Source organism: Lissotriton helveticus, chromosome 4_1 (assembly GCF_964261635.1).
Source record: "Lissotriton helveticus chromosome 4_1, aLisHel1.1, whole genome shotgun sequence".
NCBI lineage: Eukaryota > Metazoa > Chordata > Amphibia > Caudata > Salamandridae > Lissotriton > Lissotriton helveticus.
Window position 1 is genome coordinate 146,641,491 of NC_136063.1, and position 16,471 is coordinate 146,657,961.

Genomic DNA, 16,471 nt, shown 5'->3' on the forward strand with positions numbered 1-16,471 from the left:
AATTGCAACCGCAACACTCGGTGCCAGCTCGACTGTTTATGCAACTAATAGGGATGATGGCCTCTTGCATATTCATAGTACCTCATGCAAGACTCCAAATGCGCCCCTTACAGGAATGCTTAGCACGTCAGTGGGACCAAGCTCAAGGTCAATTAACAGATCTGGTGTTGGTGGACGGCCGCACACATCGCTCTCTGCAGTGGTTGAACACCCAAAACCTTTTCAAAGGGCGGCCGTTCCTAGAGTCGGTTCCACAAATCGTGTTAACAGCAGACGGATCGCTCACCGGCTGGGGAGCTCATATACTACATTACATCATACAGGGCAGGTGGACACCACAGCAAAAGCTACTCCACATCAATCATTCGGAGCTACTAGCAATATTTCTGGCATTTAAAGCATTTCAAAAACAGGTATCAAACAAAACTGTTTTGGTCCGGACAGACAATATAACAGCGATGTATTATCTACAAAAACAAGAGGGGACGCACTCTCTGCAGCTTTCTCAACTAGCACAGAGCATATGGAGATGGACAATTCCTCAAAACATATTCCTTTTAGCCCAACATCTTCCAGGAATACAGAATCAGATGGCAGATCTGTTAAGTCGTCGGACACAACAGATTAACGAGTGGGAACTCCACCCACAAGTCCTTCAACCGTTTTTCAAAATGTGGGGACATCCAGACATAGATCCCTGCGCCACACATTTAAACACAAAATGCCCAAGCTTCACCGCCAGATATCCACACCCATTGTCCAAAGGCAATGCTATGCGGATGAATTGATCAGGCTGATTTGCCTACGCTTTTCCGCCTCTCCCACTCATTCCACTAGTGGTACGCAAGCTGCAATAACAGCCATTAACACTGATCCTAGTTGCTCCAACATGGGCCAGAGAACCTTGGTACACAACCTTGCTGGAACTATCACTAGTCCCGCACCAAAAACTACATCTCTCCACACAACTGTTAACACAGAACCATGGAGAGATTAGACACCCAGATCCAGCACAGCTCAACCTAGCGATCTGGCTCCTGAAGTCCTAGAATTTGTTTATCTCAATTTTCCACCTGATTGTATGAATGTCATCAAAGAAGCTAGGCGTCCCACCACTAGTGTCTACTATGCAGCCAAATGGAAAAGATTTGTAATGTACTGTACCAATAACGGAATCAATCTTCTAGATGTGTCTATTCAACACATCATATGTTACCTTCTACAGCTTCAAAGATGTAATCTAGCATACACATCAATCCGATTACATCTCGATGACATAGCAGCCTATCTGCAAAATAGACCACATCTATCATTATTCAGGGTACCTTCCATTAAAGCATTTATGGAAGGCTTCAAAAGAATAATTCCTCCCAGAGTACCACCCTCTTCAGTGTAAAATCTAAACATCGTCTCACTAGGCTAATGGGTTCTCCAGTTGAACATCTGCATAAATGTGAGCTACAATTTCTTACATGGAAAGTCGCTTTCCTTGTCGCTATCACATCTCTCAGGAGAGTCAGTGAGCTACAGGCACTAACTATTCAAGAACCATTTTTACAATACCATCATAACAAAGTGGTTCTCAAGACAAATCCCAAATTCCTTCCAAAAGTTATTGCTCCCTTTCATCTCAACCAGTCGGTAGAGTTGCCAGTATTCTTCTTGCAACCAGACAGTTGCAGAAAGAGCTCTTCATACACTAGACGTAAAAAGAGTACTTCTCTACTACATTGATAGAACAAAACCTTTTCGCAAAACAACTTTTTGTTTCCTTCTCACCACCACATAAAGGCAATCCCATATCAAAGTCTGGAATTGCAAGGTGGATCGTCAAATGTATACAAATTTGCTATCACAAAGCAAAACGTACACTTTCTATTCCTCCTTAAGCTCATTCCACTCGCTAAATAGGGGCTTCCATGGCTTTTTTAGGAAATATTCCCTTAGATATCTGCAAAGCAGCTGCATGGTCTACACCGCACACATTCACAAAAACACTATTGTGTAGATGTGCAAGCAAAACAAGCTAGTGTGGGCCAGGCTGCACTCAAACACTGTTTCAGACTACTGCAACAGATTCTGGTGGTCGCCGCTAATAAAGGACAGTACTGCTATGCAATCTATGCATAGTGTATGATCTGCAGCTTGTATGCCTCGAACGGAAAAAGCTACTTACCAGTATGCATCTGTTCTTGGTGTGTAGAGCTGCAGATTCACACACGCCTACCCACCTCCCCAGCTACCTTTATCTGTTCCAGTATTATCTTAATTAAATATAACATACACGGACATCTTTCTGTTCTCACAAAACTCCATCATTTCCCTTCTTGGCGAAAAAACAATCTGAAGATGGAGTTGATGCCCATGCACACTATTGTCCAAAGGAGGAGTCACCTATCTTGTGACTTCCAAAGACTTGTTCCAAGACAATAACAAACTGCAAACATCCGAGCCCAACACCAGATGGTGATCTATGCATAGTGTGTCAATCTCCAGCTCTACATGCCAAGAACAGATGCAGAACAGACCAAAAGTTCTTCCCTAAAGTTATATCTCCTTTCCATTTAAATCAAACTTTAGAGTTAGTTTTTCTTTCCCAAACCAGAGACCGTCTCAGAGTGTGGTTTATATACAATCGATGTTAATGCAGGCACTTCTGTAGAACTTGGAAAGAACAAATCTCTTCAGGAAAACACAGCAACTCTTGGATTTGATTTCAAATCCTCATAAAGTATAGGCTATTTGAAAATCAGTGATAGTAAGATGGATTGTAAAAAAATATCCACAGTTATGCTAAAGCAATACTAACATTAACAACAATGCTAAGGGCTCATTCGACAAGAAAGACAGATGCACCCATGACTTTTTGGGGAAATATTCCTCTTTGTGACATTTGCAAAGAGGGCAACATGGATGAACCCATGCACATTTACAAAACAGTTGTGTGGATGTTCAAGCAAGACAACAAGCTCTAGTTGGACAGTCGTTCAGATACTATTTCAAACAAATCCACCATCTCCTGCCTAAAGCTACCACAAGTGGGGTTCTGCATTACAATCTATGCATAGCATGTTTATTTGCCGCCAACACATGCTACGATTGGAGCATGTTACTTTCCCTGTAAGCATTTATTCATAGCATGTAGTGCTGCAGGTTCACATGGACCCTCCTACCTCCCAGACATGTATTAGATGGTGAAAAAATTACACCCAAATACAGCATGTTCAACAGCAAATGCTACCTTAGCAGACTATATCCTCACTCAGAATATGAAATGTGGTAAAAACACATTTTCTTACAAAGAAGCCGTTGAGCATGTGCAATACTTCGAGGGGAAGGAGAAACGGCGCATGACGCCGCTCATAACACTTCCTTGAGGAAAAACAGCCTGCAGAGTCCGGGCCCAACACTAGATGGCAGGAGTACACATAGCATGTGAATCTGCATGCTACGAATAGATGCTTACAGGGGGAAGTAACATACTCCTTCCTGGTTCCATTCTTTGAATTCAAGAGATTGCTTTGGATGGCGCCAGTCATTAGCCGAGGGAGAAAAGAAGGTAATCCGTGATGAGCAAAACAAGCCTTTCGAAACTGACATGAAAAAAAGATGTCTGCCTGGCAGTCATTCAAAAAGCATCACTGATAAGTTGCATAAAGGTAGCCATGACTGGGTCTATACCCAGTTTTTAATCCTGCCACAACTTCTTGCTGTATAAATGTTTGGAAAATCCAGCCGTGAGAAAGTGTGCATCATAAATCGTTTTTCAAAAGTCTTCAATTTAGAAATTATACTTCATCTCAAGCAACCTTCGCGGCGCCAGCAAAAGAAGATGCAGGCTCATTTGTTGAAAATTGTGGAGAGACATGGATGGTAGTTTATTTCTTTTGCTGTCAGGGTCCGGTTAAAAAGTGATCAATATAGGAAAGGTTGTTGGGAGTTAATCCTTTTGATCATCGGGACCAGAAGGTTGCAGCATTTAGTTATTAAAGCACTCTGGGAAGCTGGACAATAGTATTCACTGATCAAGGCGGGTGGTTATTTTGAAGCGGCTTTGAAGAAAGTCTCTATTTGACTCAGACGGTGGAATCTCCCTACAGTTCGTAGCCTTAAAAGTGAAGTGGTGATGCACACCAAACATGCTCTCAGGCAATCTTGTTATGTTTAAAAGCATAAGTTTCCACTTGGAGCTTTGAAGATCTAAAATCAGGAACCTAAATGGCAAAATGGACAGAGTAGTCTGCTCCACCCTCTGCCTGTATCGCTGTTTGTAGATAATGCAGGTTGTGTGTCATCCATGTAACTGGCCTCCGCAGGCAGTCTTGGAGCCTCCCTCCTAGATCTTTTTACTATAGGCTGCATTTCGGGGCTTGCTTATGAGGAGAGGCAGGCGCCGTTGTCAGTGGTGGACCACTAGCAAAGACATAGGCACTGGTGCGGCTCCAGCTGATGTTGATGTACATTGTAGAAAGCCTCTGGGGTTGAAAAGTTGTAGAGGATTAACACGCTGGTGGTATATCAGTCGGAGGCCTGGACGGAACCGTGGGGCCCACAGTTGCACCAAAGGGTACTGCTGCACTCCTGAAAACAGGAGTCGCAAAAGAAACCGGGGCAAGAGATCTTAGGATTCAGAGCTGCCAGTGATGAATTCTTAAGAGGAGTACTGTCCACCAATTGTAACTCAAAGGATTACTCCGCCTAAGGCGGAGAGCGCCAAGGTGACCTTCCTTGTGAGTGGGAGCGATGTCAAGGTGTGTAATTGTCCAATCTCCTCCTGTTTGTGCTTCATCTTCTTTTCCTTGAAAGACTTTGAAGACCATGGTTTAGAGCTTGATGCTAATCTCGCATACCATAAAAAGTTTAGGCTTCTACTCCTTTATTACCTTGGTATGATTGATGCTATATTACCTTGGTATGATTGATGCTACATTTGTCAAACAACGTTGAGTTATGCTTTGACCCCAGACACCCCCCCCCAGACACACACACACACACACACTCATGGTTGTCTGAAATGAGAATGTATTCATGATAGAAGTGACAGTGCTTAAATCCTGAATTCTTAAGTGAGATACTCTACAATTAGAAAGGTTTTGTGGAAATAACAGGAATATATCCGTGAGAGAAGCTCCAAATCAGCATTGTAGGGAGTGAAAAAAGGGAACTGACCTGAGGGCCCTGGGGTGGCACTATATGGCTCCAGTGGCATCACATCTGTGATCATTTATGTTGGACTGGAGCGAGCATCACTTACCTACAAAGGAAACTAATGCAAAATTTCCTGATCCATTCCAGTGTATGCAAATATTCAGAAGGTGAGAAATCAACAGGTAGATAGTGTATCCATCAGAAATATTGTATTCATAACGTGTTGGCTGCAGATACACATGCTATGCATACTTCTGCCATTTATTGTTGGGCCCGGACTCTGCAAGTTGTTGTTCCTCGAAGTTACATGATCCGCGTTGTGCGTTGTTTCTCCTCCCCTTTGAAGTATTGCACATGTACAACGACTCCTTTGTTAAAGCGTTTTTTCCCCGTCATCTGGCTTGTACAGACTGCGTCAGAGCTCTGCAGCATTCGACGTCTACACGGCCTATGATTCACAAAGAACGCAACTGGAGATCCTGTAGACTACACCCTTGGCTTCTATGAGCCAGGGACACGTTACCCTTTGCCCAGTCGACACACGCACACCTGTTGAGAATGACGGTCTCCGGGTGATGGAGACGAAAAAAGACCTCTGCCCACGGTGCCCTCGGTGTGAGGCCAAATACGCACACACTGATACACACGAGGTGTGTAATTTATGCCACTCTCCTGAGCATAAAGAGGACGAGTGCGCAGCTTGGGCATTATTCAAAAGCAAGAAGACTCTTCGGGCCCGTAGGGTTCGATGCTTGGCACACACCATGGAATTGGCAGCCGAGGCGGAGCTCTCGCACGACAGTGACGTGGAAAGCGAAGCAGGTGCTCCAGTAGGAAGTGGGGTGGTCAGCGCAATACCTTGAGGGGGAGGAGAACCGATGCACAAAGGCAATCATAAATCTTCCTGGAAGAAAAGCAACATGCGGAGTCCTTGCCTAACACTAGATGCAAAGAGTATGAATAGCATGTGAATCTGCAGCACTACACTGTATGAATAGATGCTTACAGGGTGAAGGTAAGTATCTTTTTCTTTCTGGCCATTACATTCTTTCTGGACATCACACCGTTCGAAATCTTACTTTTTATTGGTACATTGCTGTTATAAGATGTCGTTCACTTTTTTCCATCTGTCCCCTAGTATAAAACTTCTTGTAAACCTTTGAGCACTTTACAGTAGTGCATCTGTCGCTATACCTGCACCTTCCTTTACATTGTCCAAGGTTTTATAATCTAGGTTAAGTTTCGGGATAATTGAAATAAAATAGGGTTAGGTATACTGAAAAAATTAATGTTGGGATGAGGAAATAAGATGTGATGTGGTAGGTCGATTTAGTTGAAGATAAGGTTGCTGTTGGGATCAACATTGCTGGCCAACATTGACAGCGACATCAATGATCCTAGATTGCAGCCCACTACTTTCCAAATGTTTGATGCCATAGCTTGCCTCAATCACTCCTTGCTAAGAGTGTTCAGAATCTGACAGTTATTGCCACTCCCTTGTAATCAATTCATTTTCTTCCCAGCTAAATGCAACAGATGGGAAACATAACATCTGGCAGGCTAGCAATGATATGTTGCTTTATCCCTAATGCTTTGTGTTTCACATCGCTGAACTTATCAGATCCACAAATTACATGTTATAATGCATCCTGGTGACATCCAGATTCTCCGCTGAATGAATGGAGATTAAATGTGCAATCCCAGCATAATTATCTCCGATATTTTTCCTGCCCCTCATACAACAATGAATGTGAAAAATCTAAAACCGAAACTATACATCCCTTTGATGTCACCACCGTCAGCAAATTACAAAAACTGATGTTTTGTTTATTACTGTTGCTTTACCCCCCTCCAGTTGATGAAGTGATTGTAAGGGTTCATTGTTACCGAACCTGTTGCAAAAGTGTTCCTTCCTTTTTTATTCAGGCCTGGTGGTCACCTGTTTCATCAAACCCACCTTTTGCATTGCCTCTTAACCCCTTCGGGGCTGATGACGAGCTCAGCTCGTCATGAGCGTTACCTGCCGTGTGCTCATGACGAGCTGAGCTCGTCATGTAACGCGGTAATTTCAAAATTGCCGCGTACAGCGGGAAAAGCTGCCGCAGCGATGCGGTTAAAGTGACAGACTCAGGAAACACAACTAGTGTTCACTGATGGCAGCTGTTATGAATCTAGGGCCAAGCAAAGGAAAATGGGTGAAACCTGCTGCTGAAACCTTCACTATCTTCCACAGAGCTACGGATGTCTGCCTGTTCTTTAGGTCTCTGCACGCAAAGTTGCATAGTTAGGAAGACCACTTTCAGGTCACAAGTAGGGCGACCATCTCACTTCAGGTCATTATGGACACTAGCTCCAATCCTGACATTTTCACCTACAAATCATTGATTTCACGTGCCTGGTCTAATTATTTCAGTGGAAGCTAAATGTGAATACGACATGAAAAAACTGTGCATTTGGCTATCACACAAATGTTCAGGACTGGAAACGGTGTCTATAATGACATGGGAGGTGGTGGCCACCCTAATATCAGGGCAGATAGTTTGCTCTATATCTACAGAAATGCAGCATGGCCAGCTAAAATTCTGAAAATGGGGGTTTAGAACAGCTATCAGTTGAAGGCCACACTGAAACCTGTTCCTGCAGACCATGTATACATACAAATAGAGATCCCCTGAACAAAACTCTTTTTGCCAAAGTCATACATTGCTCTCAAGTGCTCAGTCAAAAAGTATTACTTCAGATTTGCAGATGAAATAATTGATGCTATTTGCACAATACTTTTCTGGGAAGAGAAGCCAGATGGCTGAGTCACAGAAATGTTCCCAGGTGTGGTGGGACATAACAGCAGCTTTGTTTTACAACTTGTCGTTGCTGCAAGAAAACCCTGCTTCAGAAGCTGTGTGGCAGCAATGATTTTCTCTGACTATAGTGGTTTCCTTCAGGAAAGGTGACTTTATCTTGGAAATGAGTTGGACAGATGTCCTGCGGACTATTCTGCAATTGCTAGTTTCCTAAAAACATGGTTACGGGTGAAAAGGTGCACAAGCTATGAACGACATGTAGGAAAGTGTCCCCTTTTTGACATGTTCACCCCCACTTTTTGCCTGGTATTTGACGTGATTTCGACCAGAAGTTCACTGGGTTCCTGCTAGCCAGGTCCCCACAGCCAAATCTCTTTCCTACAATTGTGCTATTGTTTACCCCACTTTGCAATATTTTTAGTGCCCTCAATAAGCCCTTAGTAAATGGTACCCCTGGTATCTAGGGCCTTAGGTACTAAAAATGGTCCCTAAGGGCTGCGGCACGAATTATGCCCCCCTAAGGGATCCCTCACCAAATGAATGCACAACTGCCTTTACATTCTGCATGTTTTGGCACAGACCGAAGTGAAACCTCAACATGACACACATCCTTATGTGCTGTGTCCCCTACCACTGCATATAATATTTGTACGTTCCTCTACAGCAGGCCTTCCAGCCCTGAGGCAGGGTGCCTTATATTACATGTGAGGGCATATTTGCATGAGCACATATGCCCCTGTGCTGGTCAGGTACATTACTGCCAGTGCAAGTGAACAGGGAAACCATTTTGAAGCATGTGCTCGACACTGGTGTAAAGGAGTTCCCCCAGCTATGTGATGGATTCACTGAAAACGGGGATGTTTGGTATCAAACCCTCTCTAAGCATTGGTAGTGTACATAAGTGTATGACTACAGACCGACTTAAGCGGTCTGTATGCAAGACCTAAAAATGCTGCTGGGTTCATATAAATGCCAACTAAGTTTATTTAAAGGGCAGTGAAAGAGGATATTTGTTGTTTTCACATATTCGGTTCTTTCCAGCGAGCACACAATCTACTAATATGACTGATAGTCCTGTCCTCCCTGTAATTCCCACAACATTACTTGTAAAACATTTTATTAAATCCGTCAGTAATTGATTCTTATTCTGTTTGCAGTTGACTCTCTCTATCCTGCGTCAGACCGGGGGCTTGGGCATCAGCATTGCAGGGGGCAAAGGGTCCACCCCATACAAGGGGGATGATGAGGTAAGATACCACTCAAACATGGCAGTTGTTGGTTGGATGTAGACAGATCAAACTGCTATGTTTGCTTCATGAATGAGAGCTGTGTTCTGAAGCTTCTGTTTAATGTGGAGTAGTATGTGCAGCTATTGTGACCTAGATTGCACCCATTGAACAAATTTGCTCTTATTAGAAAGGTAATTGTTGACTTTTAGTAACATCTAGTTTTGTTTTCACATAACAAGACGATCTACAAATAGACCTCTCATTACTGACCCCTTAAACTTTCTCTCTCACCTTTGACTACTTTTTCCTGGCAAAGTTGGGTTCATTCAAATGATGGAGCCACACCTGAACCCCACAAAATTAACTCAAGTCTTGGGTCCGTACCGGCTGCTCTCCAAAAATAGTAGCGTGGATGGTCTTGAGCTTAAAAGACCTCGTCTACCATCCCATTTCCTGACTAACTCTTTTCTCATTCAAGCATCTCAACATCTCGCCACAACTGTTCCATGGGTGTGGAGAGCATCCTGTGCTCCTGCTGGAGTGCTCCCCGTCACCCCTGCACCCTTTTCGCTGGTCCCATTGCCTCAATTATTAGGTCTGGCTAAACCAGGCATTATATGGCTAAGAGATAACATGCTCTGGTGCCAGGTATCATTGCCTCTTTAGCTTCTACGAGATCGAAGATGGTAATGAGCTGGCAGAGCCCCTCCAGGCAGGCTGCTCTGCACCGTACTATGTCCTCCGCATACTTGTATCCTTCTGATCTAGGGTGAGTACAATGGGTAAGTGCTCTTACCCCTCTAACGAAGATGTGGAATGGGTGCCTAGTTATAGTAAGTCTATCTAATGGCATGTCAACACACTCAAGCACAGTGCAAACCAACTTTGGCCTGAGAACGAGTAGTGATTGAAGAACTTTTTTGTCATTAGGGGGGAGCAGCAACCACTCACCAGCTCTGCCACGCAGGAAAAACCTAGCTTTGGCATTCAGCAGTGCGTGTGGAAGAGCCCCAAACAGGGAACCCAGAGCAGCTCTAGCAGACTTCTGCCAGCAGTGTGTATGGAAGAGCCCTCAAGCAGGGCTAGCAAAGCAGCTCTAGCAGGCTTCTGTCAGCAGTGTGTATGGAAGCTCCCTCAAGCAGGGAACCCAGAGCAACTCTAGCAGACTTCTGTCAGCAGTGTTTCTGGAAGCTCCCTCAAGCAGGGAACCCAGAGCAGCTGTAGCAGACTTCTGCCAGCAGAATGTATGGAAGATCCCTCAAGCTGGGAACCCAGAGCAGCTCTAGCAGACTTCTGTCAGCAGTGCGTATGAAAGAGCCCTCAAGCAGGGAAGCCAGAGCAGCTCTAGCAGACTTCTGCCAGCAGTGTGTATGGAAGAGCCCTCAAGCAGGGAAGCCAGAGCCAGCTCTAGCAGACTTCTGTCAGTGTGTATGGAAGAGCCCTCAAGCAGGGAAGCCAGAGCAGCTTTAGCAGACTTCTGTCAGCGGTGTGTGGAAAAGCCCCAGGCAGGGAACCCAGAGCAGCTCTAGCAGACTTCTGCCAGCAGTGTGTATGGAAGAGCCCTCTAGCAGGGAACCCAGAGCAGCTCTAGCAGACTTCTGCCAGCAGTCAGCGGTGTGTGGAAAAGGCCCTAGCAGGGAACCCAAAGCAGCTCTAGCATGCTTCTGTCAGCGGTGTTTGGAAAAGCCCCAAGCAGGGAACCCAGAGCAGCTCTAGCAGACTTCTGCCAGCAGTCAGCAGTGTGTATGGAAGATCCCTCATGCAGGGAACCCAAAGCAGCTCTAGCAGACTTGTACCAGCAGTCAGCGGTGTGTGGAAAAGCCCCAAGCAGGGAACGCAGGGCAGCTCTGCTGACTGCTGGTAGAAGTCTGCTAGTGTGTATGGAAGAAACCCCAAGCAGGGAACCCGGAGCCGCTCTAGCAGACTTCTGTCAGCAGTGTGTATGGAAGAGCCCTCCAGCAGGGAACACAGAGCAGCTCTAGCAGACTACTGCCAGCGGTGTGTGGAAAAGCCTCAAGCAGGGAACCCAGGGCAGCTCTGCTGACTGCTGGTAGAAGTCTGCTAGTGTGTATGGAAGAAACCCCAAGCAGGGAGCTCAGAGCAGCTCTAGCAGACGTCTGTCAGCAGTCAGCAGTGTGTGTGGAAGAGCCCCCCAAGCAGGGAACCCAGAGTAGCTCTAGCATACTTCTGCCAGCAGTCAGCAGTGTGTAAGGTAGATCCCTCAAGCAGGGAACCCAGAGCAGCTCTAGCAGACTTCTGTCAGCAGTGTGTATGGAAGATCCCTCAAGCAGGGAACCCAGAGCAGCACTAGCAGACTTCTATCAGCAGTGTGTATGGAAGTACCCCCAAGCAGGGAATCCAGAGCAGCTCTAGCAGACTTCTGCCAGCAGTCAGCGTGTATGGAAGTACCCCCAAGCAGGGAATCCAGAGCAGCTCTAGCAGACTTCTGCCAGCAGTCAGCGGTGTGTGGAAAAGCCCCAAGCAGGGAACGCAGGGCAGCTCTGCTGACTGCTGGTAGAAGTCTGCTAGTGTATATGGAAGAGCCCCCAAGCAGGGAACCCAGAGCAGCTCTAGCAGACTTCTGTCAGCAGTGTGTATGGAAGAGCCCTCCAGCAGGGAACACAGAGCCGCTCTAGCAGACTACTACCAGCGGTGTGGAAAATCCTCAAGCAGGGAACCCAGGGCAGCTCTACTGATTGCTGGTAGAAGTCTGCTAGTGTAGTGTGTAGCTAAGCAGGGAGCTCAGAGCAGCTCTAGCAGACTTCTGCCAGCAGTCAGCGGTGTGTGGAAAAGCCCCAAGCAGGGAACGCAGGGCAGCTCTGCTGACTGCTGGTAGAAGTCTGCTAGTGTATATGGAAGAGCCCCCCAAGCAGGGAACCCAGAGCAGCTCTAGCAGACTTCTGCCAGCAGTCAGCGGTGTGTGGAAAAGCCCCAAGCAGGGAACCCAGAGCAGCTCTAGCAGACTTCTGCCTGCAGTCAGCTGTGTGTATGGAAGATCCCTCAAGCAGGGAAGCCAGAGCAGCTCTAGCAGACTTCTGTCAGCAGTGTGTATGGAAGAGCCCTCAAGCAGGGAAGCCAGAGCAGCTCTAGCAGACTTCTGCCAGCAGTGTGTATGGAAGAGCCCTCAAGCAGGAAAGCCAGAGCAGCTCTAGCAGACTTCTGTCAGCAGTGTGTATGGAAGAGCCCGCAAGCAGGGAAGCCAGAGCAGCTCTAGCAGACTTCTGCCAGCAGTGTGTATGGAAGAGCCCTCAAGCAGGAAAGCCAGAGCAGCTCTAGCAGACTTCTGTCAGCAGTGTGTATGGAAGAGCCCTCAAGCAGGGAAGCCAGAGCAGCTCTAACAGACTTCTGCCAGCAGTCAGCAGTGTGTATGGAAGCTGCCTCAAGCAGGGAGCTCAGAGTAGCTCTAGCAGACTTCTGCCAGCAGTGTGTATGGAAGATCCCTCAAGCAGGGAACCCAGAGCAGCTCTAGCAGACTTCTGTCAGCAGTGTGTATGGAAGAGCCCTCAAGCAGGGAAGCCAGAGCAGCTCTAGCAGACTTCTGCCAGCAGTGTGTATGGAAGAGCCCTCAAGCAGGAAAGCCAGAGCAGCTCTAGCAGACTTCTGTCAGCAGTGTGTATGGAAGAGCCCTCAAGCAGGAAAGCCAGAGCAGCTCTAGCAGACTTCTGTCAGCAGTGTGTATGGAAGAGCCCTCAAGCAGGGAAGCCAGAGCAGCTCTAGCAGACTTCTACCAGCAGTGTGTATGGAAGAGCCCTCAAGCTGGAAAGCCAGAGCAGCTCTAGCAGACTTCTGCCAGCAGTGTGTATGGAAGAGCCCTCAAGCAGGGAAGCCAGAGCAGCTCTAGCAGACTGCTGCCAGCAGTGTGTATGGAAGAGCCCTCAAGCAGGGAAGCCAGAGCAGCTCTAGCAGACTTCTGCCAGCAGTGTGTATGGAAGAGCCCTCAAGCAGGAAAGCCAAAGCAGCTCTAGCAGACTTCTGTCAGCAGTGTGTATGGAAGATCCCTCAAGCAGGGAACCCAGAGCAGCTCTAGCAGACTTCTGTCAGCAGTGTGTATGGAAGAGCCCTCAAGCAGGGAAGCCAGAGCAGCTCTAGCAGACTTCTGCCAGCAGTGTGTATGGAAGAGCCCTCAAGCAGGAAAGCCAGAGCAGCTCTAGCAGACTTCTGTCAGCAGTGTGTATGGAAGATCCCTCAAGCAGGGAACCCAGAGCAGCTCTAGCAAACTTCTGTCAGCAGTCTGTATGGAAGAGCCCTCACGCAGGGAAGCCAGAGCAGCTCTAGCAGACTTCTGCCAGCAGTGTGTATGGAAGAGCCCTCAAGCAGGAAAGCCAGAGCAGCTCTAGCAGACTTCTGTCAGCAGTGTGTATGGAAGAGCCCTCAAGCAGGGAAGCCAGAGCAGCTCTAGCAGACTTCTGCCAGCAGTCAGCAGTGTGTATGGAAGCTGCCTCAAGCAGGGAGCTCAGAGCAGCTCTAGCAGACTTCTGTCAGCAGTGTGTATGGAAGAGCCCTCAAGCAGGAAAGCCAGAGCAGCTCTAGCAGACTTCTGCCAGCAGTGTGTATGGAAGAGCCCTCAAGCAGGGAAGCCAGAGCAGCTCTAGCAGACTTCTGCCAGCAGTCAGCGGTGTGTATGGAAGCTGCCTCAAGCAGGGAGCTCAGAGCAGGTCTAGCAGACTTCTGCCAGCAGTGTGTATGGAAGAGCCCTCAAGCAGGAAAGCCAGAGCAGCTCTAGCAGACTTCTGCCAGCAGTGTGTATGGAAGTGCTCTCAAGCAGGAAAGCCAGAGCAGCTCTAGCAGACTTCTGCCAGCAGTCAGCGGTGTGTATGGAAGAGCCCTCAAGCAGGGAGCTCAGAGCAGGTCTAGCAGACTTCTGCCAGCAGTGTGTATGGAAGAGCCCTCAAGCAGGAAAGCCAGAGCAGCTCTAGCAGACTTCTGCCAGCAGTGTGTATGGAAGCTGCCTCAAGCAGGAAAGCCAGAGCAGCTCTAGCAGACTTCTGTCAGCAGTGTGTATGGAAGAGCCCGCAAGCAGGGAAGCCAGAGCAGCTCTAGCAGACTTCTGCCAGCAGTGTGTATGGAAGAGCCCTCAAGCAGGGAGCTCAGAGCAGGTCTAGCAGACTTCTGCCAGCAGTGTGTATGGAAGAGCCCTCAAGCAGGAAAGCCAGAGCAGCTCTAGCAGACTTCTGCCAGCAGTGTGTATGTAAGAGCCCTCAAGCAGGAAAGCCAGAGCAGCTCTAGCAGACTTCTGCCAGCAGTGTATGGAAGAGCTCTCAAGCAGGAAAGCCAGAGCAGCTCTAGCAGACTTCTGCCAGCAGTGTGTATGGAAGAGCCCTCAAGCAGGGAAGCCAGAGCAGCTCTAGCAGACTTCTGCCAGCAGTGTATGGAAGAGCTCTCAAGCAGGAAAGCCAGAGCAGCTCTAGCAGACTTCTGCCAGCAGTGTGTATGGAAGAGCCCTCAAGCAGGGAGCTCAGAGCAGGTCTAGCAGACTTCTGCCAGCAGTCAGCAGTGTGTATGGAAGCTGCCTCAAGCAGGGAGCTCAGAGCAGCTCTAATAGACTTCTTCCAGTAACAGAACGAAGGTCCCTTTACTGGTCAAGTGATTTTTTATTTTCTTCACCTGTGTGGGGAGTTGATGATTGTCTTTTCATTGTGGCTGCATAATTATGCTCTAGTTTGTGCTATTACGCCTCCCCCGCCCACCCAGGAGGAATGTCTCAATTGGCCATTTTAACAAGAGGCATAGCCCGCAGAATTTGAAACATGAAAAGAAGGGTATTTTGATGAGAAATGGCGACTACATTCATCTGCACATGAAAATGAATTAGACAAGTACATTAAGTTGTACCTTCTTTGCCAAAAGTCAGCCTTGTCCTTTAACTGAGGACCAGATGGGACCAATAGCTGCACCTGTTTCTCAACACAGCTAGAATGCTCAAGAAATCTTTCCTTTGCAGGGAGATGTTTTACCTCTGTCCCGCTGTACAGCATGATAGTATTGTATTGTAATTGCATTTATATAGCGTTTACTACCCCTGACAAGGCGACAAAGCGCTTTTTCGTAGTCTGATTTCTGAGTGCAGCTGGGCCAGGAACAACCCTTTCAGTCAAGTCCTCCTTAATCAGCCCCTACTGCTCTATAATCGATGTGGATGTTTCTCTAGCTAAGGGACCATTTTGGGGCAATATTCATTTTAACTAATGCAGATGTTTGCCCCTTCTCATTTTACTTTCCATCTGGTGGCGAATACAACCCGTATTCTGTACACACAGTGCAAGAGAACACCTGCATCCACCACTTGACATTCATATTCTATTTAATGGCAAACTGCATCTCGTTTCTGGACTCTGAAATGCCTGCCTTGCTCTCTGCAGCGTTGGCCTGCTGTGGCCATGGTTCTGCTTGGCATGGATGTGGGTGAAGTGCCCTGGTTCTTGCCTCACTGCTGGTAGCCAGGCAGCTTTAATCCTGGGGTGCCTCTGCTAGCATGCAGCCAGACTCCAGCTGCTTGGGGCTCTCAGGAAGGGTCTAGGTGTGTGTTGCCATATATCCCACCACGCCTTAAGCAAGCAACAGTCCTTTTTGCGGTTGCAAAAATGAATCGTCATAGATAAGCTCCAGCACCCATTCGGATGTGGTAGCAGGTTCTGGTCCTCGGGTGCAGTGAGTGGGACCTGACAGATGGACGTATAGTTGGAAAGATGTATCCAGGGCATTGTATGGTTGACGTCCTGATGAAAGCCCTGGACCCAAGTGGACTTGGTGTAGGGGCTGAAACATGATGATTTATTCGAGGGCCATAGCATCCTTCCTTCGATTGAGACATTTTAATTATACCCAAATAACTGATCGTAAAGGGAACCCGAGGTTGGTTTAGATGTTTCTATTCTTAGGTACCCCGGTCGTGAAAATATTCTAAGTGCTCCCTAGAATACACTAGGTTTTTAGAGACCAGGATGAGATCCGAAGATGAAACTTGCCAATACGAGAGTGGGTGAGGGGTCTAACAGAAGAAAAGGAATCTTTTCTTTGAAATCTGACATGGTGCCGATTTGTAAAGGAAAGCCCTTACTCAGGCAGGGCATAGATACCCTGTTGTTGTTGCTACTGATTAAAGAAGGGAGAGTGCAGCCCTTGGCTGGTGATTCAAGGTCTAGGAGAGGTATTGGCCCCTGCTTCTGGTTTTGGTCTATGAAGCCCTCTGGCATTGCTAGAGTGAGCCAGTCTTCTGCGTGCCAGCTTGTTGAAACACAGAAAGTGAACTGGTCCTACAGGTGGCTCTGTGGGTTGAAGGGTGGTTCTGTGATG

At 47.2% G+C, this 16,471-nt stretch overlaps 1 protein-coding gene across 21 annotated transcripts in view; it reads left to right on the plus strand.

The window, feature by feature from the left end:
* SCRIB (scribble planar cell polarity protein) overlaps positions 1-16,471 on the plus strand; it is a 576,647-nt gene that overhangs the window by 305,776 nt on the left and 254,400 nt on the right. For all 21 annotated transcript variants that reach the window (XM_078686589.1, XM_078686596.1, XM_078686598.1 and 18 more), the window contains one exon: positions 9,107-9,196. In XM_078686589.1, the coding sequence (XP_078542715.1) occupies positions 9,107-9,196 (90 nt within the window). The remainder of the gene's footprint in view (positions 1-9,106; positions 9,197-16,471) is intronic.